The 25,896-nt window shown below is 50.9% G+C and overlaps 8 protein-coding genes across 8 annotated transcripts; 4 read left to right on the top strand and 4 right to left on the bottom strand.

Annotated features, from left to right (window-relative positions):
• Positions 1 to 1,950: 1,950 nt before the first annotated feature.
• On the top strand, positions 1,951 to 2,551 carry MRS44_016566 (uncharacterized protein; the record flags this gene model as incomplete). Its single annotated transcript, XM_065618078.1, has 2 exons — positions 1,951 to 1,955; positions 2,014 to 2,551. The coding sequence occupies 2 exons, from the start codon at positions 1,951 to 1,953 to the stop codon at positions 2,549 to 2,551; spliced, it is 543 nt and encodes a 180-aa protein (XP_065474150.1).
• A 6,439-nt stretch (positions 2,552 to 8,990) lies between these two features.
• On the bottom strand, positions 8,991 to 10,421 carry MRS44_016567 (uncharacterized protein; the record flags this gene model as incomplete). Its single annotated transcript, XM_046276684.2, has 1 exon — positions 8,991 to 10,421. One exon carries the CDS (start codon positions 10,419 to 10,421, stop codon positions 8,991 to 8,993), a length of 1,431 nt encoding a protein of 476 aa, XP_046130847.2.
• A 1,155-nt stretch (positions 10,422 to 11,576) lies between these two features.
• MRS44_016568 (uncharacterized protein) lies at positions 11,577 to 12,919 on the bottom strand (the record flags this gene model as incomplete). The annotated part of the gene is made up of 3 exons (XM_046270144.2): positions 11,577 to 12,132; positions 12,194 to 12,564; positions 12,629 to 12,919. 3 exons carry the CDS (start codon positions 12,917 to 12,919, stop codon positions 11,577 to 11,579), a joined length of 1,218 nt encoding a protein of 405 aa, XP_046130846.1.
• Positions 12,920 to 14,247: 1,328 nt separating this feature from the next.
• On the top strand, positions 14,248 to 15,960 carry MRS44_016569 (uncharacterized protein; the record flags this gene model as incomplete). Its single annotated transcript, XM_046276683.2, has 4 exons — positions 14,248 to 14,444; positions 14,493 to 14,614; positions 14,667 to 15,116; positions 15,164 to 15,960. The coding sequence occupies 4 exons, from the start codon at positions 14,248 to 14,250 to the stop codon at positions 15,958 to 15,960; spliced, it is 1,566 nt and encodes a 521-aa protein (XP_046130845.1).
• Positions 15,961 to 17,331: 1,371 nt separating this feature from the next.
• Positions 17,332 to 18,099, bottom strand: MRS44_016570 (uncharacterized protein; the record flags this gene model as incomplete). The annotated part of the gene is made up of 1 exon (XM_046273963.1): positions 17,332 to 18,099. One exon carries the CDS (start codon positions 18,097 to 18,099, stop codon positions 17,332 to 17,334), a length of 768 nt encoding a protein of 255 aa, XP_046130844.1.
• Positions 18,100 to 20,569: 2,470 nt separating this feature from the next.
• On the bottom strand, positions 20,570 to 20,997 carry MRS44_016571 (uncharacterized protein; the record flags this gene model as incomplete). The annotated part of the gene is made up of 3 exons (XM_046272829.2): positions 20,570 to 20,765; positions 20,820 to 20,924; positions 20,978 to 20,997. The coding sequence occupies 3 exons, from the start codon at positions 20,995 to 20,997 to the stop codon at positions 20,570 to 20,572; spliced, it is 321 nt and encodes a 106-aa protein (XP_046130843.1).
• A 793-nt stretch (positions 20,998 to 21,790) lies between these two features.
• MRS44_016572 (uncharacterized protein) lies at positions 21,791 to 23,849 on the top strand (the record flags this gene model as incomplete). Its single annotated transcript, XM_046284157.2, has 2 exons — positions 21,791 to 22,769; positions 22,819 to 23,849. The coding sequence occupies 2 exons, from the start codon at positions 21,791 to 21,793 to the stop codon at positions 23,847 to 23,849; spliced, it is 2,010 nt and encodes a 669-aa protein (XP_046130842.2).
• Positions 23,850 to 25,020: 1,171 nt separating this feature from the next.
• Positions 25,021 to 25,773, top strand: MRS44_016573 (uncharacterized protein; the record flags this gene model as incomplete). Its single annotated transcript, XM_065618079.1, has 1 exon — positions 25,021 to 25,773. One exon carries the CDS (start codon positions 25,021 to 25,023, stop codon positions 25,771 to 25,773), a length of 753 nt encoding a protein of 250 aa, XP_065474151.1.
• Positions 25,774 to 25,896: the final 123 nt, after the last annotated feature.

Here is a 25,896-nt window from a genome sequence, read left to right on the forward strand (position 1 = left end):
TTGCTGTCTTGGAATGCCTCTATGAACTTCAGTTCCCCAGGGCATTACAAGACCAACCAAACCCACCATCTGACGGCTCACCTGCCGGAGAACTACAAAAGAAGCAGCAGCACATCCTGCTTACGCTCCCATGAATCCCTTCTTTTTCGTTTACTGCCATTTGATGATCGTCCGTGAGAACGCTCGACTGTTTGAAGGACTTCGACCCCTGGCGCCACCGCATTGTAAAACCTGTTTGCCACTAAGGGATGAAGCATCACTCTCAACCTATACCAAAGGACCCTGGGCCTTGAAATAAATCTCATTCCGATGATCGCGATGGATCTCCCCACAGTCTAGCCCACGCAAGGGGAAGGGGCAATGCTATACGAGAGGCGCACCGTGTCACCGGGCTTGGGGAACGTGCTTGAGCTCCGATGCGAACAGGAGGTCCACACGAGAGGAGTTTTGTTCCTGGCCTAAATGTCCCATCTTGCGACCAGCCCACTCTTTCCCTTTTACTTGTGCTTGGCTTGCTGGCTGTCTCCATCGTATCGGCTTAGGGCTGCGTCTGCGTAGCACCGAGCCTTTCCCAGGAAAAGGATATAGCGTGGATCTTTTTTAAGACGGGATTAGAGTTCCCTGGTGGTGTTACTGTTGACCGTTTGTTCCAAATTCATCACCGTGTTGCCCATAGCAGGGGATGCTCGGAACCTCTTCTAACCGGAGAAGCAGGAGCCGTGCTGTAGGTACGAGTTGTATCCCATCCGATATGGCCCCACATTCCACTCTTGCAGGATGAAAACGGATGTGGCAGTGTCGCCAAACTTACACTTGACCAACCACCAGGTGCAATGCGATGCCTCCGTTGCGCGGCCAACGCCCATAAACTTTCCCCTTTGACAACAATGAAAGCACAACAGAACGAGCAATAGTTTATCATTCAGTTTAATTCTTCCCCTACTGCACCGGACGGACGGTGGCATAGATGAAAAGAAAGAAAAAAAATTTCAGGAAATAAGGTTCTGCAGCTATCCATCATGTACCAGGTTCAATTCCCGCCATATATCTTCTGCCATCTCTATTATTTTGCCATTTGAACCTCCTTCGCTTGGTATGATCTAATTTCTTAGATGCCGTATCTTCATACATCCTAACTCTTTGCGTAACTCTTCACGTGTGCCTCGGTCTCGTTCTCGTGTAGATCTCATCATGCCACGAAGCACTGAAGACACTGCCGCTACCTCTCAGATCATTTCAGTCCTGGGTTAGTCTCAGGTTGATCCGAGTAGAGATTTTCTTTGGGGTTTTCTTTACTAGCCTCGAAACTCCCTTCTATTGATGATCTCCTCACCGCTCATTTACACGAAGAAGTCACTCGCACAGGGGAAGCTCTGATTGCCACCTCTCATTTGAAAGGCTGGAGAGCGTCAACATAGACTCGCGATTCTCAATTACTGACCCCTCAAGTCTACCCTCAAGCTTCCGCTCGCCCGAAACATCCAGAAGTGCCTTCAAGTCCTGGTCTTGCCTCCTCGTGATGGAATCTCTCCATCTCCACAAGATGGGGACGCCAATCATAGTTGCTCGGAAAGCTGTCACCCGGGAAACTTTGGAAGATTTGGGTATTGTCGATGACGGTATTTGTGATTGGACTTCCATCCCCCCATCATTCTTAACCTAAAAGCTTTCTTCCTAGCTGACACGAGTGGACTGTCAGTTTTATTAACATCGCCAAGTGGAGGAATCCCTCAAATTCGCCGATCCTCTGGTTTGAAATGGAGAGCCGTCTGATGGTGTACGGGTGACCTATATCCGTCCTGCCTGAGGAGTTACGGAAGAAGCGGATGTGACCCTTGTCCCATTGGTGGCTCAGCCATGACCTGTTCTCACTTCTCAGGGAGCTGGAGAGGTCAAGCTAAGACAGAGCTAGTCTGTCACACGACGTTTGCATTGTCATGAAATACCACCATGAGGTATTTTCAAGCGAATGATTGTACAGCTACCATCTAAAGCCCTAGAACGTCGACGCAGCGCTTGTCAACAAGCCAGTCCCAGATGCCATCATCGCCGTGTTCCCGCTCTTGAAACCCACTGCCAGGGCTCCCACACCCGTAAGAGCCTGTATGGCCGACACAACCGCAGGCACGTTCTTCCGAGCGGCCACGTCCGCCGCGTCCTTTTCATACTGCACGATCCTCGCATCGAGTGCCATTATCTGCAGTTGGTTGATGTCCCTCTGCTACTTCACCTTGGCCTCCCTCTCAGCGTCTCTCTTTTCACGATCGCGCTACATCTCCTTGATCTTGGCATCGAAAGTGTCTTGCCTGCTCTTGAGAGCTTGCACCCAGGCCTTCTCCTGCCTCGCCTTCTTTTCCAGCTACTTCTCCTCTGGCTCAAGATCCGCGACGGCGCGTTGCCACTTCGACGGTTGATCTTCCTGCATCTTTGCATAGTCTCGCTCGAGAGACCCCATACAATCGTCCCTATCGCGGTTTCATTGCTCCAGCTTCTCCCGGTGCTCTCTTTCCTTCTTCACGAGTCGAGCTGCCAGCTTCTTACCACAGCCTAGGCACCAGTCGACAATGCCTCTTGGTGGCTCCTTTTGACGTCTGCAAGATTCTTCTCGTGCTTTACGCTCTCCGCTGACAGGTCTTTGAGAAGCTTTTTACCGGCCCGGGTCTTGTTGAGAAACCGTTTCCCGACCACCATCTCGTGCTGGATCTCAAGAACCGTGTTGCTGAACAAGAACAGGCCTGATGTGATTGACGATGCGCAACACCCATCCCTCAGAGATATCATGCCGGAACATCTGGCTGCCGCATTCAAGTATGTCGGCCCAGTTGGTAGAACGAAGCTCGGCCTCTCTTACGATGACATCGCTTTGATCTCTGCCGAGTCTGTCCCACATGGAAATTACCAGGACGAGATGAGATATATCTGCCTTTTTGCCACAAAGTGCCTGGAACATGTATAGGTTCTTCGAAGCTGCCAGTCATAAGGTTATCGAAGATTCTGTCAATGTAGGTGATTCCCGCCAAGTAGGTTTGGGCGAGAAAGTAGATCACGTCCGTCAGGGCCTCGGTGTCAGAGCGGTACATGTCGTCGAAGCTGGGAGTGTCGACCAGGGCGACTGAATGGCCCTCCGCAGTGTAACATGAAGTGCATAGGGATGTTAGAGGTGTCATAACTTGATGCGGGTGACTTCAGGCGGCGAGGTTATGGCCGATCTTGACGTCGCTGCCGGTCAGGGGCTTGTTGAAGGTGTTGTCCCCGGTTTCCGTCCGCCCTATGATAGCGGTGATAGATTTTGCCCTGCCTATGTTAAAAGGTATCAATTGGGACACATGTGTATATACTTGATGTCTTCTTGAACAGCAGCCTTTGCTGCTGCATCCAGTTCCGCCTTTCCTTCTGGGGTTGGCTCGTCTCCATTGACGTAAGATGGCACTCCATCCTTCGCTTTATTATCTACAGTCGCTCAAAACTGCTCTAGATCTGCTGATTGAGAAAGATTCAGGTTGATTGCCTCGTCCCCGCGGTCGCGATTGACCCTGAGGTTCCCAAATCTTTGCATAGACGACAATACGTATGTTCGTGAAGAATTATCACTTAAGCTAGTGTGCGTGCATTAGAACAGCCAATAGGCCACGAGAGATAATTCATTATTTACAGCATAGAAGCTAGCCTCCGGCTGGGAATATCTGCTCGATTGACCCCAGCCGCTCAGTATGACCGGACAGGGCATTCGCGTTGGTGGACGAGTGGCCAGCTGAACCACCATGGCGAGTGTGAAATGGCTTGCAGACGCCTGGTGTGAAGACCAACCAGCGCCTGTAGACCCCTCCAGCAACTTGCTAATGTTACATCGAATAGTGGCGTTCTCAACTTGCTTGGCGTTTCGGCCGGGTTGGGTCAGCCCGGATTACTGCACTTTTGCTCGTATTTATCGGTCTAATGCAGAGTGATTTGAACTATTGATCTCAGCAGCAGCCATCCGGTCAGCTTGAAATGAGGGGGCAAACGCATATGCACATACGCCCCGAGGAGTTTCTGACAGAACTTGATCCAGCCTCAATGCCTCACAGGTGCTAGGAAAAGCGCCTTTGTCACAGTGAGGGGGAATTCCTGCCCAGTATAGTATATTTTCACTGGATCAGCGATACTTGCGCTCAAGGAACTGCCATGGCGCAGTTATGGGCACTACAAGAGCTCTGTAGTACGGCATCCTACGAAAACCTGGTCCTTGGGACCACTTTCTGGAACAAAGGTCTCTCAAGAAGAGGGCCTCGGACGCGAAATATATATACTTGAGGTCGCTAAATTTTATGACAGGAGGGATACCTGGAGTTACTGTCAAAGATGTCTCCAGCAACGTAGGCAACTCAAGGTACTGAAGGAACTTGCGGAGGGTCGAAGCATCCGCGACACGACAGCGTTTCAAGTCCTGGGGCATCAACCAATTTCTGGTCTTAGACGACTATTTATCAAGTTCTGGCATTACCTGCAGTTATTTTTCCCTTTCCCGAGAACCTGGGTGGCGTGCAGATACAGAGAGCTTGAACACTACACTGGAGACAGCTGAGAGCCTAAGAAGCGGCCCGTCAAGCAGAAATCAACAAACTCTTTGACCAAGAGACGGGGCTAGTTCAAGAAGCCACACCTGACTAGAATACTCGTGTTAGTCAGCTGCAACAGACAATGAACTCGGTGAACCAACAACTGCGACGTTTAGATCGCAGAGGTAACCCTGTGAAAAAAGAATGGAGGAGGCAAGAGAGTATTTTCAAGAGAGCAAGGAAGCGGAAGACTCGGGACGAAAGGAAGAGACAGTGGGAGATTGGCTACCAAGAATAGGAGTATCGGAGGGAAGAGGCGCTCGACGACCTTGACATTCAAGAGTCGTGTGCACTCGTTATACCAAGATCTGGGCACGCGGTATGTTTTCTAGCCCAGTTAAGAATTCGCTAACTCGGGCTAGTTAACCTTGGTGAGCTGCGATCAGCCTGGCTGTTCAAGCTCTCTGTGGATGAGGTACTACAACAGTATGAGCCCAATCCCGGGAGAAGCTTCTTTAACACGAATAGAATGCTCCTCATGCAGCTCCAGATGGTATTGAAACTGCAATAAACACGTCCGGTACCTTCACAAGCCATCATGCATATGCATAGGTCATTGGCGGTTTGGCTGCCTGACCACGCAGATTGCCTTGGAAAGGTGTTTCTATGGACCTGAGCCTAGTTTCGAAGATGGCAAACCTGATTGGGGATGGCTTGAGGAGGATCCTATCTGGGCACCTGTTCTTTTCTTCGTGTTGGGTCTCTTTCCTTGGGTCCCATTCTTGTCCCAGTTCCGCTAAGCACCTTGGCAGGTGATAGAAGGTGTGTTGGCTGCATTACGTTCGACACTTCGTTTTTTTTTCTCATAGTGGCCATGGTTCTAAGCGGGCTTTTTGTTATGTTCATTATCTTATTGATTTATTGTTTGGAGGCTGATATGAGTGGTGCTATATGTTGTTGTGTGTGTGCTTGGTCTGGTGTTGTTTGTCCTCATGAGCGGAGACGGTCCGGTTTCCTCGTTAGTCGCCGTATTTTGCTGGTACAATGGCCGGTTTCCCTTTCATACTCTTTTTCTGCATGTTCCTCTTAACTGTGAATTGGGCAACCCACAGACTCTCCTTTGTACTTGCTTGCATCGCACTCAATGGAGTTCAGTAGACCAAGATAGAAGTTGCCAATCCTAGTTGGGGAATGGCACGCAAATCCTTCTCAACTTACCCCAGATTTCTATACCCACGTCAAGAATTTATAGTGATTCTGACGTGATAGATGCATGGGGGTAGGAATATCGAACTCCATCGTTCTTGGTGATACATCTGGGTAATGGCCTGTATTGCCATAAGCTAGCGATCCTGGCAGCAAGTAGAATCCACGCTACAAAGGCACGGACAAAGTGAGAAACCTTATAACGATCAGTGCCAGCCTGAGAAAACTCCCGAGAACTCTTCCGAGGGCCCATAATTGGGCTCTGCCAAGACCTGCTCAACTTCTAGGCTGATCCTTCTCGGCACACAGGGCCGTTTGCAGCAGTCGCACCATCGATGGTGTGAACTTTGCTTGAAGCTTGAGCCACTTAATTTAAGGAATCTCGCTACGAGATGAGTGTGTCAATGTGAGATTGGAAGCGGAGCGCTCTGCTACCTTGAACCCGGTTCCCCGGCTAAGTGCTTACCGTAGGAGCCGGGATGATACTTGTCTCTGGAGACGGGAGATGCGCAATCTGGAAGAAGGTCCGCGTATTCGCGAGATCTAGGCTAATGGTCCGGATCTCATGGTAAAATTTGTAACGTTTGGAACCACTTTTTACTTCGCAACGTACCCATCTAGGTATACCATACCTACTTGCCCTGCCTTCACTTTTCCTACCTAGGCAGCATCTAACAGAGTTTCGGTTCACAGGATCTAAACCACTAGTGATGCTACCCGGCGATCCTTCAAGTCGTGGGCTGCCTGTCAAACGTCGTGCACGGCTTCCATGTCGTGGTAGCGTCTCCACCCTCCCACAAGTTAGGATTCCACACCTTGCCTTCGGAGATGTTTTACTCAATGGAGAATAAGAAGCCAAGCGAATCGGGACTCGGAACAAAATCATCAAAAGAAATACGATGCTAGTCAATTGCGCCAAGCCGTGTGTTCGAATAGCAAACCGAAAACCCCATTCGTTGTCAAAAGATCCCAGTTAAAGTGGCGTCGAGGATGTGTAGTACAAGACATGAAACAGTTTTGCTTTTCATGTAGTTCTTCGTATTCCTGCGAACTGCTGTAGACAAATCATGCCTAGTACGTCAACTCCACCGAGTTTTTCAGGCTCTGAGCAAAGGGCGTAAACCTAGCAGTGTATTGCATTCCGAACAAGAGCCTGATCAGAAATATGGGCTTTAATTGTACACGTCAAAAGGACCATCAGAGCTGCAAAAACCTATTATGAGTATGAAGCTCGTCGTTGCCCTGATCCGAGTGCTGTTTGGGACCCAGAAGAAGAGAGGATGCTCACCCGACCAAGATAACGTGTGCCCTCAAACAATTCGCCCTTCAGCCCAAGCCGGACAACATCAATCAAGCCCGACCCTGCAACACGCTGAACGATTTGAGACTCACAAAGAATCACTACCGCTACCGCATGACCACCTTCTGTGCCTTTTTCCCGTGTGCTATAATTACATTCCCATTTAGATGGTCTGTTAGAGCGTTATGGTCATCTAAGAGTCTCTAGTCAATGGCAAGCCCAGGTTTTACTCGACGCCGTTTCTACGTCAGTCCATTGGAGGATTCATCCCAGGTGTGATCTTTAATCTACCATCAAGTACCTTTGCCCACGTTAAGAGCGTACTGTCTACCTCAGGTGCCTCTAAACCCCTCAAGCCATCGCAGCCGCCTTGACTTGCGGTATCCCATACCGGCATAGTGTGGCTAGTTGGGAAGGATGGAGTCCTCCTTATTCTAATTGGGGTTGGCTCTCGGATCTACCTCCCTAAAGTCCGGCGCAGACTACTTCCTAGTTCTAGGGTAAGGATGGCTGGCTAACTGAGAATGGGAAGACCATGATATTTAACCGACTGTTGTGGGATGACCCGAGCAAGGCTGATATGAGTGATGGGCCTTGACATTTTACCCGGCACTAACCCACTCTCTGCAAGGTGGCAGGTACAGTCAGCAAGGCCTTGGTTTATCGTTGTTGTTGCCGGCGCCGTTTGGTTGGAATTTGTGGTTAACGTATCTCATTGGTCTCCCCCAACCCTACACAGGTTGACCCGAGCCTGCGTCTCGGTGATTATTAAAATGTGGATGGTTATTTGGCAGACCAACCTCGTGTGTGACATGCCATTGTGGGCAAAGCAAGGTTAGCTCTTCTTAACAAACCCGTATATAGCTTCGCGAATATGCTTAACGGCAGTCATATAGTACGTGAAAACACTGCAGGGTAATCTCGGGGTTTCATCCAACCTCTTCCAATTATTTGTCTAGCCTTTATGCTAAGCATGTGTGCCAAATAACTGAGTACCCAGGTAAGCTGGCATATATGTTCCCGTCAACGACTGAGTCTTGGCCATATTAGGCAGAATTACGAGGTCTGACTTTTCCCCTGCTGTTCCCCGCTAACGTGAGCTCTTGGGTGATGCAGCTTATCATTACAAATCCTTACGTGTGTGCTCGCTTCTCGGAAAGAGCACTAGCTAGCTCAATAACGCGGGAACTATGGCTCCTAACTGGAACTAACGTTAGTTGGCGTCGCGTCGCTTAGTCTTGGCTCGGAGCGATCGCGGCCGTTGAAAGTGCCATCTAGGTACGACGACATGGCAAGTTCAGACCAGCAGTATCATTGGCTCAAACGTGGCATTCCGCCCTCAAGGTTCGGAGGATTCCTCCCCTGTTCCGATATGTCGTCTAGATTTACCGACAAGACGACGCTCCACCGTGCCGAGAAGGCAACAGCAAGGTCATCATTGGCCTCATTTGGTCTTTGCGTTCCATATCAAGGGGTAAGTGCATGAGAGGAAATAAAAGCCTTGATAAGATCTGGAGTAATGCGCGCCAAGGCCGGAAGGATGCGCAGACGACAGCTGAAGGCTTGGGTTGAGATTTGACTCATTACTAGCAAGCAAGAAAAATCGTGTGAGATCCCTGCACGCGGTTGAAGCATGAAAAAGGGGTTTTGCACGTTATATATCATCTGATTTGTGGAAGCTGAAAAGACGTTTGAACAAGATGTATGGTTGGCTGTTGTCCTTCCAACGAAATGACACGACATGGGTGACGACCATTAACGAGCCATGGCACTCTCAACGGTCAGAGCCTCAATCAGTTAGGCGCTCAAGCGCGTTGGCCGACCGGATATACGTGGTTTTGTTTCCAGAGGTCCGTGAGTGCCCTCCAAGAATATCGAAACATGTCAGTGCAGGCGATTCAAGGGGGTTGTATTGATCGACTTGATATTAGCCAGGTGGCTTTCTATTATTCTTCTCTACATTTGACATTATCGACACACCTCCGCCAATCAATGCTGATCATGTAGGTCACTTCTATGCAAGCAATAACGACGAGCCCTGTCCCCAGGCCTGTCCACACGCCGTCCAAACCCATGCCCGCAGGACCCAGTTCAAGCCACATGGCAAGAGGCACGGCGCCTAGATAGTTGACAAAGAAGACAACCCAGGCGGCGAATGAGGTTCTTGCTAGGCCGCGGAGTACACCATTGCATCCGCAGATGACGGCGTCAAACACCTGGAAGCAGGCGACCGAGAGCATGGTTCTCGAGACCAGGTCGCGGATTTCAGGATCTGCCGAGTAGACGTAGGGTATGTAGTTCCTCAGAGAGAAAAGAACAATGGCATCCAAGAGTCCAATTCCCACAAAAAGCATCGAGTATAAGACGGCCACTCTCCTAGCAGCAGACACTAGGCCTGCTCCAATGAGATGGCCGATTCTGGTACTGACACCGACGCTAAAGGAAAAAGGAATATGCCACATTACAACTGACGTGGTAGTCAAGATCGTCTGTGCACCGAGGTGCATGGTGCTCAGGTAGGACGTGCTAAACGTTAGAACCTCGAACGCTGCCCACTCTGCAAGGGTCACTGCTGATCCAGCGGCCGACAGTCGAACCATGGGGCCCCAGCCGCGAAACGCGCGACACGAGAGCCCGGGCCAACACTGGTGAGAGGACCTCTTGAAGGCGATGCACAGGAGTAAAAGCACCGGGCGGAGGTCGTTGGCCAGGGCGGCGCCGAGAGCCGCGCCCTCTAGGCCCATGCCGAGACGGAACGCAAAGAGCCAGGCCAGGAGCGCGTTGACGGGGGCACAAACGACGAGGATGAGCATTCCCGTGTCAAAGTCCCCCTGGGACTGCAAGAACCTCTTGCCTGCCTCGAAGGACGCGTAGCCCGGCAGGCCGATCAAGCTGACGCGCAGGAACGAGCCCGCTTTTACAGCCAGATTCTCCTGCTTCAGAACGAGTGACAGGAGCGCCGGAGAACTCAGCCAGAGGACGCCCACTGGGATGGTGGCGAGGGCCATGAGGAGGAGCATCCGCTGGACATGAAGCCCAACACCCAGCTTGTTCCCAGCGCCGTATGCCTGGGCACAAAGAGTATCCAAAGCCGTAGCCATGCCCTCAAAGAATGCCAGACCACAGATGTTCATAGTGGTGACGCCGATTGCTGCAGCGGCAAGATCATCCTGACCCAGATGACCCGCCGCGGACGTGGTGATGACGCTGAAGGAATATTGGAGCAGGTATGTTGCCACGAGGGGCAACGAATATCGCGAGATAAGCGACAGCTCGGTCCACCGGCTGCGAATGGGCCATCTCGAGGCGTCGTTGTCGTTTGAGGGCAGCAAGGGGCTTGCCTCACAATGAGTGCTGTCGTCGTCGACGTCGTCCATGGTGGAAAGATGCACGATGCATACTGATGGCTGCTGCGTCACGAGCATGGACGAGAGGAGAGATGTGCCTACAGATATGACCTTGGGACAGGCTTGACCCTGAAGGGAAGCGCAAACGAAGGGCAAAAGCAACGACCAACATGGAATGATTCCGGTAGAGTTGAGCCAACCAACCCTGAACCAACCGCAATAACGTCAACAAACGACTGATTCTGGGAAGCTGCCACGCGAACCATCACCAAAGAGATGCCCTCGCCTGGGTCCGGTCCCGAGAATCGACCAGGGATCTGCCAGTTCGCCGAAAGTGCAGTTCTGCAGGCGAAGAGCCCGACTCCGCAAAGAAGACTGCTGCGCGCACTCTGGCTGGCCCGTCAGGGTTGAGGGGTTCTAGAACTCGTACCATTCTCGCAGGATTTGCTCAGATAAGGATGGTGAGCAAAGAGGGGAATAAAAAGGAAAAAACAACAACCAAAAGAAATAACGCGGAGGGGGTTCAGGGATACAGGGGTCTCTTTCTCACTCTACCCATCACGACCGACGACTCGGCTTTGACAATGTCTCCGCGAGTGCCGCGACGATCCTCCACTCACACCCTCCCTCCCGCTCCTAAGTGGCTCGATTCCGAGGGATCGCCCAGGGTACGGCCCGTCCAGCCTGAGACCCCCTCCCTCTTCCGTTGCACACCAAGTGGGTAGCATCCATCTTAGTTCGGCGCCGCGATTCAAGACGATGGCGTGCCATGGCTTGCTAGTGCCCCTGAATGGCCTGAGCTTCAGAGGACAAGAGGAAGAGAGAAAAAAAAAACTGCGATTGAAGCCCGCTTCACTTTGCCTCTTTGCCTCAAGTCTGACGGGCCGGATAGCAATAGAGGCCGCCTGGTGCCGGGCTAGATAATAGCCAGAAGCAATGCCAGACAAGGCAGACAGGGGGGCTATTGTTCCAGAGCGTGGGGTTACTTTTTGTCTTTAGCGAAAACCCTATCGTGCTGTGCCGCTGTCAGGTCGGCGCCATGGCTGACGACGTGTGTGGGTGGCTTCAAGATGTGTTGGCTCTAGCAAACGTTGAAGCCATTGCCGCCTGCCACATTCCCAGATCCTCGGGATGACCGTTGAAGGCGCATGAATGTGAATGCTCGTGATTGAGTTAATTATATATCTACATGTTGTATCTAGCTTCGTACGACCCTCTTGAATCCGCCCGTGAGGCCTCTGATGTTCCTCTTTCGTCGTACTGCATCTCGAAATCTGTGTGCACCAACACACCCTCCGTCAGCTTGCGCACGCTTTCGCTGCCAATCTCTGCTTTTGTGTCAATCTGCGCCGTCACGTCTCTCCGCCATGTCGGTTGTTCGTTTCCCCTTGCTCTTGAACCCATCCTCAAGGCGCTGCTCAAGGCGTGGCTGCCCTGTCTGGTGGTGGACTTGTTGGTGTTGCCCCTCGAGCCGCCTGACTCTCCCATGGCGGTCATCTCAAGACCTGTACCGTTGCCGCTGTCCTTGAGCTCGTATGGGGCTCCGATGGTGGCGACAGCTGTGTGGCCTAACAAACTGTCGATGACGCCTTTGAGACTGGGGATGCACACAGTAAGCACTGAGAGACCGAGAGATATTTGCGTCCAGATCATGGTAGAAACAGCCTTCCATGTCGCATCGTCAGAGTCGCCAAAGAGGTAGCTCGCCTGCGACAGGGCGGGGATCGTAACAATGGGGACACTGTAGCATTGTTCGTTAGCATTGCATCGACTGATACGATACGACGGCGTGGGAGACAAACATGAGACGGCTGCCGAAGAGAGCCATGACGATAAGCTTACGCCTAAGCGAAGTCTGGACGTCCCACATCATGGCCACGGGAAGAGCACACAGCGCAAGATCGGTCAAGATGTTCATGATGCCGTTGAAGATGAAGATAGGTCCTTGGCTAGGACACTGGTCGTTACTTTGCGACTCCCATGGTTCGGGAAGGGGACATTGGAAGGCTGTCGCAAAGATACCTGCCACGGTGTATGCGACTACAACTCCAGCTAATATCAGGTTGGCGAGGTTCAAGCCTCCGATGTTGCTGATCTGCCTGATGAGAAGGCACAACGATATCTTTGTCGTAGCATCGACGAGCAATGCGAGTATTCGGGCGGCATAGATCAACTGTTTCAACTGACGTTAACGACCTGAAGCAGCGGGGAGTACAAAACTCCACCAAGAAACCAACCTTGCTGAAACTTGCAAAATCCTCATCCGACACGTTTTTGCGATGCTCTCCCAGTCCGTGGTTGCAGGCGGCGACGACGCAGGCCGTCTGGCAAAAGTAGATGGCGGCGGATCCCAGGAGCAGCAGGTCAAAATCCTTCATGGACGTGATGTTGAGGCGGATGATGAGCTTGCCCACGATGCCGAGGAGGGCATAGATGAAGAAGATGATGGCCGTGACGACGACAAGAGCCCCATGGTTGTCCTTTGTGAGCGGGTAGAAGGGCGGAGACTGATCCGAGTCGAGGGCCATCGTTGGCAAGCAAGCAAGGCCCTGGGGTAGGCTTTGCTTCGAACGACGTGTCTTGCGTAGGATCGTGTAATCGTCAGAGAGCGACGATCCTTTTTAGCAGCAGCTCAGCTCGATCTATGGGATGGGGGATGGGGGGCCCGTTGGCCTTTAACATTTGAAGGGACCGAGCTTTTTTTCTTTGCTTGCGAAATCGTGACCAGGTCGGACCGCATGCATCAGCAGGCACGGCAAAGCGGGCGAGAGATGAGCAAGGCGTGCGAGCAAAGTGAGAGGCTGGAGGCGAAAGAGAAAAAGAATGGGGGCGCACGCATCACTCAGCGACAGTCAAAGTCGCCTCGGGCGCATCCATCGTCTGCCGGTAAGGTTGTCAAAGTTTGCACTTGTTTGTTTGAGGCTTGCCCTGTCACTCACTAAACTAAACCCCCCCTAGCTGAGCATGAGAGAAGAAAAGTGAAGGTGAAGAGGAAGGCCTCGACGCCTCCAAGTTCGGTTGCATGATTTCATCCCACACTTGCACGAAAAAGGTTGTGTGCGGTGCTGTATTGCTTCTGCGTGGCTTCTGCCCACCTGTGCCTGATTTCAGGTGGCATGAATCCTTGGAGGGTTCCACGAGGTGCATCTTTCGAGGCCCATGGCTGTCTCCATAGGTAGGGGGCGAGCGACGCACCTCGAGGGACAACTCGACCAACCCGGCATTGTCGTTTCAACGCCTCTCGACTTTGCCATCCACTTTTTCAACCAACCCCCGGACCGGTCCTTTCGAAGCTAGTGATGCGGTCCAACACTGAGGCTACCCATGCCTAGTCTTTCTGCAGCAAAGAGGGGACAGTCACCCCTGATCCTTGCCAATCGGAGGATGTTGTCTGTGCCCGGTAAGACCCAAGAACAAAGTCGTTGCATTCCGCGACGGGGCGAAGCGCCCCTCCCCCTTCTTCTTTCGCCCTTTGTTTTCCCCTTCCCTGGGGCTGGTCTAGGCGTGGTTATTTCCTCCGTCAGTCACCGGGATTTGCCAAGCTAGACCTGGCCTGAACATCGATTTCAGCTGCTGGTGGTGGGCTCGAAACGAAGTCACATCGCTTGTGGCAACCCCAAGACAAGTCCTACAGCCGTAGAATTCCCGGTCCTGGGACGTTCTCTCACACACACGCCCCCCTTGGCTTGTCAGTTCTGCTTACTTGCTGCTTGGCTGCCCGTCATCTTTCTTTTTTAATAAAGTGCCCCGGATCTTCCATACATCTTCTCTCGTTCCCTCACATTGATTTCCCCCTCCCCTTCCTTTCACCCCCATGCGAACTGTTGGTTCCTGCACTGGCCTCACAAATTAAATCATGTCTGTCGCCTCTAGAAACGAGAGCCTTGAGCTCGGGCAGGCCAACAAGGCTCCCGTCACGGTCGATCATGGCGTCACGACCGAGAACGACAACAACTCGGTCTACAACCAGACTCGGACGCGCAAGGTCTTTTCCTTTTCGCAGCTGTTTGCCTTTTCCCTGACCTACATGGCACTATGGGAAGGCATGTGCTCGTATGTCTGCCACCTCTTTTGGTGTTGATCGCGATGCTGACCTCGCAGAAACATGTACTTTGCTCTCTTCAATGGCGGCCCCCAGACCTTCCTCTTTAGCTTCATCATCGTCTTTTTCGGCGCCATCGCCCAGGCTGCTTCCCTGGGAGAGATGGCCTCGATCCAGCCTGGTGCGTCTACCCTTTGCCCTTTACGGATTTAACATGCTAATGTGCCGCAAAGTTGCTGGTGCGCAGTACCATTGGACATATCACCTCGCCCCCTCATCCGTCAAGAGATTTGCGACATGGATTCAAGGTTGGGCCACATGGTTTGGTTACGTCTCTCTGCTTGCCGCCATCGCCAATGTCACCATCATCCTGCTCGAGTCCATGATTGCGCTCAACCACCCCAACTACGTCGCCGGTGGATGGCACACCTCTGTCCTGGTCATTGCCATGTGTCTTGTCCACGGTTTCTTGAACATCTACGCCTTCAAGCTGATTCCCTGGATTGAGCTTGTCGCCGGTGTCCTCCACGTCTGCCTTTTCGTCATCTTTGTCGTTGTGCTTGTCGTCATGGGCCCCCGAAACCCCTCGTCCTTCTGGATGTCGCGAAACATCTCGTCTGGCTGGGAGAACACCTACGTCGCCTGGAACCTCGGCATGCTCACCTGTGTCTGGAGTTTCACTGGTAAGCTTCCTTCGTCTACTCGATATTGCCCTATCTAACAACCCCAGGCTTCGACAGTGCCATCCACATGAGTGAAGAGACCCGAAAGGCCAAGTCGGCTGTCCCCCGCGCCATGTTCTGGTCCATCTTCATGAACGGTGTCCTCGGCTTCATCATGGTTAACGTCCTCATCTCTGCTATGGGCTCTGTTGAGGACATGCTCAACGAGGCCAGCCCCATCCTCGCTATCATCATGTCCGTCACCGGCTCTGAGAAGGCCACCACTGCTATGATCACTGGCCTGTTTGTCATCTCCTTCAGTGTCAACCTGGCCAACATTGCTTCCGTGTCTCGACTGACCTGGGCTTGGGCTCGTGACGGTGGTATGCCCGCCTACTTTGCCTACGTCAGCCCTAACCACCGAGTGCCTACTCGATCCATCATCTTCACCGTCTTCCTCGTCTGCGCTCTCAACCTCCTCAACATTGGCAGCTCCTCCTACGTTGCCTTCGGTGCCATTACCTCCCTCTCCTCCATGGCCCTCTACATCTCCTACGCCATCGCCATTAGCAGCATGCTCTACGTCCGCTTCAGCGGCAACACCATCAAGGTGGGCGAGTGGAACCTCGGTGCGTACGGTATCTACATCAACTCGTTCGCCCTCATCTACACCCTCTACGTCATCATCTTCCTCCCCTTCCCCTCGACGATTCCCGTCACCGCCGAGAACATGAACTACTGCGGCCCCGTCATGGTTGCCGTCCTGGTCATTGCTGTTGGCCTGTGGTTCGCCCGTGCTAGAAAGCACTGGAGCGGTCCCAACCTCACCATTCTTGACTTTGTCGTTGCCAACGCCAATGCGTAAGCGTAAACTGTATCAGCATATACATCATAGACACTGTGGGAGGAGACTATTTACAGTCTCAAAATGGACATGAAGATCCATTTACTTGTATAAATTGTAAAGCATCAAATAATATACCCACGGCTTCTTGACTCCCCGTCGAATAATACGCCCTCGAATTCTTGGCCCTCAACTACTGTCCCAACCCTCGAGTGAATATGCGCTCTTTTTTTCTTTGCCACTCAACTGGTTTTCGAGAAGAGTCCATGCATGATTCTCGGTGGACACTCTCCTCCATCTAAAACATCTTGAAACCAACGTTCGGCCAACACGGCACTCAACCAACGCACGACCAACATAACAGCAAAGCATCCTTGCCATGCCCTTCTATTAATAGGCAAGGTTTCAAGATGTTGCACAGCTGTCATGCTACCAGAAACATGGGGGTCCACCCGCCGGCCGCAGCCATGCATCACGAGGTTGAGTCGCCACGTCAATGACAGATGCACACGCTCTACTGGACACTAATTTTGAGACATGGCGTTTATATTGGTCTGTTAAGCTTATTTGCCATGATGGCTTGGCTGCAGGCTCTGATGGACGGATGTTTTAAATAGCACGACCGCGCTGTCAAGTCGTCTTTGCCTTTCCACCGTACGATCACAGGTCCCTGTTTCACAAGACGAGCATATAAGCAAGGTGTATTGATCCGGTTTAACCGGAGCCAGGGGACGCGGCATGCGAATGCAGGTCTCAACCAACACAACATTTAACTGCCGGATCAAGACGGGAAGCAATACGACGTGTCAGTCAACAGCCGCGACTGCCGATCTTGGAAAAGCAACGGGAATAAGAACGCATTGCTAACGAGGTAATTTTTGGATGCGAAATATCGACGTGTATCCAATATTTACTGCCGATGTTATCAGAAATCACAGTTATTGCACGAGTCATTGCCGTCAGTAAGGAATAATCCCAATAGTAAGGCAAGACAAAAGAAAGAAGTTGTCAAAAGTCTTTTGGTCAAAGACTAAAAACATTAGCTCTGAAGCTTCTGGTGGAACATACAGAGCTCTCATGACTCTAGCATCAAGTCATAAGGAAAATACTATATCATAGGTAGGTGAGGACATATGTTTCGCAATGCCATTGAAATTATTATACCAACTAATCCAAAGACCTGTTAAAAACTTGTAAAACAGCCGCCAATGATGTAATGTCCGCAGCCTTTCACTCACGCCCAGACGCCATTGTATATCACTGTCGCCAATCACTGTGTTTCATCCCCGTAAAGCATCTGCTCACCACGAGACAGCCAACGTTCCCTTTGTGGCCATAACCTTTCACTGGAAACCAAGGGTGAGGTAGTCATGGTGCCATCGTCTTCAAAGCCTAGCTCTTAGTAGAGCCATTGCAAGAAGATTTTCGGACCATTCTTAATGTCCATGATTCATCGTGAGACTCCAGCCGAGATGGTGATGAAAAACGAATAGGCTCTGATCCCTTTTGCGCCTGAAATGCGTTGGTAGGCGGTGAATGTTCGTAGTCCGGTGTATGTGCTGGTGACCCGGACAACTCCTCACCCTCTGGTCCCTCTCCTGCCTGCGATGGCTGGGGAGACGATGAAGGGTCACTAGGCAATTCCATGCCCTCGTGACAATCCTTAGCCTTCAAGAGAGGAACTTCAGCCTTCAGGAGAGGAATTGGCGCTCTGATGATCCCTACAATGATGGTGATGACGTTGTCAAGCTGATGACGAAAGACCGAGAAGTGATGCTGTGTTTCCGCCTGTGACCTGTAGCCGTACGCATCCAAGGCCGTGAGAATGTATCTCAAGGTATTTAAGCACACGTTGATAACCCATATAACATTATGTTTGGGGGATCCCAGCTCCGGCGGTGTTATGTCGCCGTCAAACCGTTCCTCAACCCTGTCCATGGCCTTGTCCAGGTGATGCATCCAGAACCAGACGTTCTGTAGCTCGTGTCCTTCCACGACTGAGATATTGGAAGCGTGGGCGATGGCGCTGCGGACAAGTGCGGCTGCGAATCGGACGCGTGTGCAACCGGGACAAACAGAATACATGTCCTCTGCAGGAAAGTCCATCTCTTCTTGAGTGATGTCCAGTTCTGCAGCTAGGCTGGCGGGTAGCATGCTCATGAAGAAAAAAGAAAGAGAGATTTCGAATGAAGGGGCGAAAATTATGCTGGCGGAGAACAACAACGGGTATGCCGGTGACGAGAGGCAGTAGGAAGATATTGACAGGTATGCTCAGAGGTAGAGGCCAAGATGGCGGAGGAGGTACTCTGATAAGAGAAGAAGGTGTGATGCAGATGCTGCCAGACGTTCGATGTGCTTTTGCCGTTTAAGAGCAGTGCTGAGCGTATGTGAGTGTGAATAGCAAAGTAGCTGTATCCAGACAAAGAAACGAAGGTGAGTAAGAGACAAAGGGAAGAAGTCAAGAAAACAGAGGAAATGACTGGGAATTTATGGCCAAGCTTGGGAGTCAACAATGTTCAGAGGCTCAGAGAGAGTTTGAAAGGCATACATGACCGTTGAAAGAAAATCGATCGGGTGATCATTTCGATTTTCAAACTTTAGGAGGTAGAGTTTGAGCTCTTCCTACTCCCGGGAAATTAGGGCGAATAGAGTACTGAAGCTCTCTTTGATGACCCAGGTTGGATAAAAGAAGCTCATTTGTGAGAAGTCATAGTCCTGGGATTCACAGATACCATTCCCATGCCTCAAGGTAATCACTTATGTCCGAAGACACTTAGCTAGATAAGTACTTATGTGCTACATGGTCTGGGGTATGAAGCAGAACTGATCTCTGTGTCTCTGTATTGCACTGCCACGAATTCCTAAAATGAAAGTTTTAATGACTGACCTAGCATGCGTTGCCTAAGAAGAAAGTTTTGATGAGAATAGAACAATACCGAGTAAGAAACCTCTGTGGAAACCAGGCCCCGAAAGTATCTCCTGGATGCTTGGTGAGGGCAGAAGCAAAGGCAGAGAGATCACTACACGCATGGGCCTGCCTTGACGGAGAGTCGAGATCTGGCAGAGCTTTAGGGAAATCTCCAAATTTGCCGCTATGATGCGGCTACTTTCTGGCGTACAAAGACACTGTGGTTTACGCCTGTGACTTGGATGAAATAATGGTAAATATGGGTGAATCGGGAGACGTATTGAAAAATGGAAAAGATCAGGCTGACCAGAAGAGAACTCAAATCAGGGAATGGCAAGGTTCAGGCTGAGTGCTGCTCACACTGTGCAAGACAAACCCCTTCTCTTATCCTTATTAGTGATACAATCTAGATACTTCTGAGGCCTTGCTGCGCCAGCGGTAGATAAAGTAGCACAGATGTCACGCTCTTGACTGAAATATCGGGCTGTGGTGTTGAAAACTACGCTCTTACGTGATGGTGTCACTTTCAGGCTCAACAAGTTGGATCAAGTAAAGCTAATTTTTGTTGACTGCGAGTGACACGTAAGTGATCGGACAGCAATGCCTCTCCATTAAAACTCTTGTCGAAGCAATCAAGTCCAATGATTGAACAGAGAAAATCTCAGGCAATCTAGTTAGTTGATGATAAGGTGAACGTCAGATCGACGGTACTTTCTCGTGTGCCGTGAAAAGCCAAGCGAGACAGCTCTTGGCAATCAAAACTTAGACTCAAGCCGCCGAAGCCAAGCTCGCTGTTTGTTATTCAATTCTTACACAACCAGCTTGGTTCAAGATACTGAGAGGGAGCCAAGTCTCCTTGGGACCTTCTCGTCACAAGATCGACCATTGACCTACACCGATGCCACAGCAGGGCTCGGACCAGTCATGTGATATGGATACATCTTGTGTGGATGATTGCTCTTCCGTCTGGAGGCCTCCATTTACACAGCGTTCTCAGATAGGGTGTGACATTGTATGCAATTCTAACCCGGTTCGAAACCTGCTGAGGATGGATTAGAGCGTTGGTACTGCCACAGGCATAGAACCGCGAATGACAATCTTTTAACATGGCACATCGATAAAAATAACACATCTGGAACTTGACGGCCAAGCACGTTCAAACTTGGGTTCTTGAGATGAGAAAACAGGGTATGCGTTTGAAGGTAAGGAAGTGCTAACTCTTTAAGCATTATGCGAAGAACGTTGGCGAGCTCACAGTTGATGAGTATATGATCCTTACTCTGCTTCGGCCACGGGAGGAAATGGCTTCGCTTGAGATTTCTTGGTCGGTATCGTAACCATGTACTCGAGGCCACCTTGCGAGAATGTGGGAGGCAAGTATCATCTGGAGTACGCCGGCACTATTCCCGCATTCCTTGCCTGTGCTGTCTCCATTCCTATTTATCTCATCTACTAGAAGGGAATAGCTATGCAAGTTCACTCTAAGTTTGCAATCTTGTTGGGCGCCGACAGACAGCCCAAGGGTGGTCGGCGTATTGTGGAGGGCCCGGAGGAGCAGCTTGAGCCAAAGATCTCTGAACTCGAGAGGTTTGGGTCTCCTGAACCGCGATAAACTTCATTACCATGAACTAGTTAGGTCGATAAGAAGGGTTGCCGATCAATAAGACAAGACAATGCTCAAGATAACATTGTGAAAAAGATCGCCTAGACGGTGCCAGGCAACTATTCCAGGCCTTTCTCTAGTAGCTTAATCAGACCTTCACGGTCAGCACCCTGCAGTTCACCAATCTTCTCGCCCTTTTTGTACAGCTGAAACGTCGGCATGGAGGACACTTTCAACTCCTCGCACAGGTCAGGCAGTTCATCCACATTGATCTTGAGGAACCGAAAATCCTTGAACTTGTCCAACTCGTGGCAGCTGGAACTAACGTTAGTGTCTGGCAGACAGCGTTCGGATCAGTGTCTGGCTTACTGGGCATAGACGGGAGCAATGGCTTTGCACGGCTCACACCACGTGGCGAAGAAGTCGACGACGACAATGTCATACTTCTCAAGGGCTTCCTTGAACTCTTCGTTTCTGTTGTGTTGTTAGTCAACGAAAGAACATGGGTAGATGCCTGAGGAACGTACGTCCTCACGTTGTGCACCATGATGGTAGTAGCGTGTATGAACGAGTCAGGTAGGCGATGGATAGTGCGGCTATTGACAAACGATGTCCGGCGTAAGTTATACTGCAACTTTGCGTTTATGAGAGATTCTAGTACTCGAAAGCCCTCGCAGATGAAAGTTATGAAAGTTGAAATGAGCAGAGAAGGCAACGATTATACTTGAGTGAACACACTCGGTTGACATCATGATGCCGTCATGGATATATCTAAGCATTCCTACTCCACACTTTATTTATTCGCATACACTGATAGAATGCCGATATTGCCCCGAAGCTGAAACCTGACGTCAATGGCGGAAGCGTTCAGACATATTCTAACGTCAACTTAAGGTACCGTATCACAGCTTCCGCTCTGGACTACCAGGTGAATATCATGCAGAGGCGTTGAGCATGCATTAGTCCCGGTTTTCGAACCATTTTTCAATATGAAGATCTCAAATGCATCCCTGCTATTCTTCTTTGCGCCCATGCATTCTTGAAGTTCAACACATTCACTAGTATTCTGCGCGTGGATACGTCCTGAGACCCATGCAAAAGGTGAGGATCATGAAGATCTTGTTGCAAAATAGGCTGAAATGTTAGCACCAATGGAGAAACACGATTCTCCTCCAGGCATCCTGGATTGACAAGCGTGCTTCTTGGCCCCTCAAAGCCCCGCCCGGATCCGCTGTCAGCTGAGGCACATAAGCATAAGCTCGCACATTCATCTCAACCTGTATCTTCATTTCTCTCGCTTGGCTCCAAGCTCCACCCAAGTCTTCAGAATGCTTTGTGCAATGTGCATGTCCATCTTCTTCAGGGGCACCTTGAATGGTCCTCACCATCCGGACGAACAAAGTCTAGTCACAGCTGCCAAGAACGGCTGCAGGATGTGCCTCCATGTCCACTTGACATCCAACAACGACCTCGCATCACCATTGGAATATGCCATCGATTGGGAAATTGGAACTGAGATGCATTACTTGATTTTGATCTGCTCCAGAACCACACGCAAAGAAGTGACTGCGTCGCAAGAGTGGCAATTCTATGTTAATACCTCAGCGGACGCCAACGCACCGCCTGGATACGACGAATTTCTTAGTCAGGTCACTGCCGACCTGGAATCGGACCCTTGTATAGTCCGAAGCGAGCTCCCTCCTCTCAGAGACATCCCGGATAGCACGGGTCACGAGAATGTAGCCAAGTTGGCCAGGCACTGGCTGGAGAGTTGCAAAGCCGATCATGAGTGCGAACAGCGATGCGGACAGCAGCATGAAAATTGGCATCCTGGGCGTCTCATCGAGGTTAGAACCCCTCATCAGCAACCACGCCTGGTTAATCGAGAAGCCGCCCAGCTTGAAGGCGGTTACGCCGCTTTGAGTCATTGTTGGGGACCGAATCCCAACTTCTTGATGCTAAACACCGACAAAGAGAGCGAGTTCCGAAGAGAAATCCCCATGGAAGAACTCCCTGCTAGTTTCCGCGACGCTGTCATCACTTGCCGTCGGCTGGACATCCCATACCTCTGGATCGATTCTCTTTGCATCATACAAGACTCTCACTCTGACTGGCTGTTGCAGTCAGAAGACATGTTCAAGGTCTATCTCAACTGCGAGCTCAACATCGCCATTGACGCTTCAGCAAGTGCCCATGAGGGAGCCTTCCGTGAAAGGGATCCCAGATATCTACAAGACTGCTGTGTCTGGACACCCTTTTTCAAACCACAGAGGCACGATGCTCAGTTTATCCCCGATGAAAACGAATTCAAGAGTACAGGTAATCACAACCTTGGCCCACTCTTAGACCCAGCTAATTGGTAGTTTAGATGGGATAAATCTCTGCGAAGTATACACCGTGAATGATTTCGCCTGGGCACGAGAGGAGGCTCCCCTCACGAAAAGAGCATGGATCTTCCAGGAGAGACTCCTTTCACCCAGAACCTTGTACTTTTCCTCAGATCGCATTTCATGGGAATGTGGCCGCAAAAGATCAATCACGGAATACCTCCCCTTCAGCAATGACAATGCCCAAGGGCGAGGATTCGACGTCAACTTTGTCGCTGAGTATAACATCCGGGAAGATGGCGACCTTTTCGACTTCTACCGAGATTTTGTGGATATGTACACGGACCGTGAGCTCACGTTCCCTGTCGCAGACAAGCTCGTTGCGTTCGCGGCTGTCGCCAGAAGGTGTGCGTCTTGGTTCAAGGGCGACTACTGCGCCGGCATCTTTCGTGACACCATGCCTTGGGGGCTCCTCTGGCATACCTCTCCGACCGGGTGGATGACAAGATCCCAGACATGGCGAGCCCCATCTTGGAGTTGGGCAAGCATGGATTGTCGCGTAAGGGGTGACCTCATCCCGGGCGAGCAGAATACGGACCTGGCCAAGATGGTGGATGTGTCCGTGGAACTAGTCGACCCCAATAACCCGTTTGGTCAAGTCAAGTCTGCCTCGCTGACTTTGACGGGACCTTTAGTCACTGTCGATGAATTAGTATTTTCGGATTGCCAGACTATTCAGAAGGATCTACCCCCAAGAATCGGTTGGGAAAATGGTACATCTGCTCTTGGACATCATTTCGAACTAAAGCCCGATGAGAGTTTCGAGTGGAATGGGGATGATTCCATTGACACATGGCTCTCAACACACAAAGACGCGTTTTTTCTTGCCGTTGGAGAGTCTCAGTACGTGAGATCAAAAGACGAATTTCCAAAAACTTATGGTCTTGTCTTGAAGAAACGGGACGACGGGAATTACACTCGGGAAGGCCAGTGGGATGGGAGATTTGGGTTTGTGGATAATCATGCTCAGACGGCATGTGAATTTCGTACCGAAACCATCAAGATACTATAGTGCACTATTGACGGCTTCTTCTTTTTGAAGCTCGGAAGACATAGACGCCAGGCAGGACCGTGATTATAAGACCCCGGCTTGTGGACAATACCGAACCAGCCATCGACCATAATGCGATCTCCGGCGTCTGTCTCAATGGTCTTGGGGTTTCTTATAGCCTGCCAAGGCAACTGGGGGAAAATTTTGCGCTCAACGAGCCAACCCCGCTCCATCTGTCTGAAACTATTTTTCTGACCGTTGGTTGTCTCGACGTGGAGGTATTTAGGAATTACTCCGAATGAAGTGTGTGGTGAATCTTGATGCTAGGGGTTTCGTAGCCGCGGAACGCGCGCTGCACCTCGCGTCTACCCCGTATAGCACTAGCAGGGACAGCATTAATAATACGCTTGTTCTGGCATCGAACCCCTCATTCGACTATTCTTGCTATGGACTTTACTCCAAATCCAACGACAACGGCAATGCCAACACTTGCAAGGACGGGGACCGCGGGATCCGTTGTTTGGTGTCCCACTCTGGCCGGGTACGTGTACGACATCGTGCGTGATACGCGGGTTCTACGAGCTGGGGGCATTATAGCACGTTCGTAGAATATGCTAGAGGCCATTGATGAATCAAGAACAGACACCGTACGACATGCGGACGGCCCGAGGCCCTCGGCTCAAGTGGTGGAGCACGCCATCTAGCTATCACCAAGCTTCCCAAATGCACCCAGGACAGATTAGTTGCATGGAGCTGATTTCTCGTGCCAACGCTGTCGCAATTCCCCTGTGAGATCTCCACTTGTGCAACGCTCCTGAGACCTAGACATGCTAAACTTTGGAAATGTGTTCTATGTCAATGATTCAGTCATCAACCCCGATCTCCAGTGACGTAAAGCTTATGGTACTAAAAGCAAGATGGCCGATGCCATCGGTGAAGCTCTAGATTTCCTTCATCAAGTAATTGGCTTGTGATGGGAACCGCGCCCGCGGGACGCGTGGGATGCGTGGTCTTGAGAGCATCTGAGTCTTGGCTTCTTGGAACTTTCCACTTCAGCCAAAATGATATAATTCGCGGCCCCTCTCATGACGCAAGATGCAATGTCCCAACTCTTAGATGCGTCAGGAGTAAACTGTTATTGTCGAGGATACCCTATTATTTTCTACGCCGTCACCTTCTGCACTCTTCTACCATGAGCCTTGTCGGTCAGGCCTTCGTTGTTACAGGGGGAGCATCCGGGATTGGGAAAGCAATCGTCAAAAAGCTCCTTGAACTGTCGGCCAAGGTCTATGCTCTCGATTTATCCGAAATCCCCACCCACTCATCCACTCCTGGGGAACTAGTACCGTTCTCAAGAGTCGATGTTTCTTCACGAGCAAGTGTCAAGTCCGTTTTCGATAAAATCTCACCCCAAGACTCGGAGCTCCGCGGCTTAGTCAACTGTGCTGGCATCCTACGCGCCACAGACGGCTCTGAGAAGTCGGACGAAAGCTTCCGCTTACTTTGGGATGTCAACGTTATGGGAACATGGAACACGAACACAGAATTCCGCAACTTTGTCAAAGCATCGAGAGAGAAAACTTCAGGTCCTAAGGAGCATCGAGCGGCGAGTATCGTCAACTTGGGGTCCATGGCGTCGGTCAGAGGTATCCATGGACTTTCGGGGTACGTTGCCAGCAAGCATGCCGTGCTCGGTCTCTCTCGCACATTTGCTCAGGAATGGGGGCCTGAATCGTTCAGGGTCAACGCTGTGGCCCCAGGGGCTGTGAATACGCCAATGATACAGGGGATGGCGGGAGACGACTCGCATAATGCAGCATACAAAGGTGCTTTCAAGAGCCTATCGGAACCTGAAGAGATCGCGGACGTAATTTTGTACCTCCTGGGAGACGGTTCGTCGTCAATCAGTGGGCAGCTGATTGAAGTCAATGGTGGATGGCCTTAGGAGTGCGATTCATTAGTGGCATCATTGTAGTAGAAATCTTCCCTACCTAGTCATTATCATCTATTTATTGTTCCATCGAAGTTGTGGTTGACTATGACAACGTTCCATGGCTGTAACCTCCAA

The sequence above is a fragment of the Fusarium solani genome, assembly GCF_023522795.1.
Source record: "Fusarium solani strain SB1 chromosome Unknown bctg00000012, whole genome shotgun sequence".
In the NCBI taxonomy this organism is placed as follows: domain Eukaryota; kingdom Fungi; phylum Ascomycota; class Sordariomycetes; order Hypocreales; family Nectriaceae; genus Fusarium; species Fusarium solani.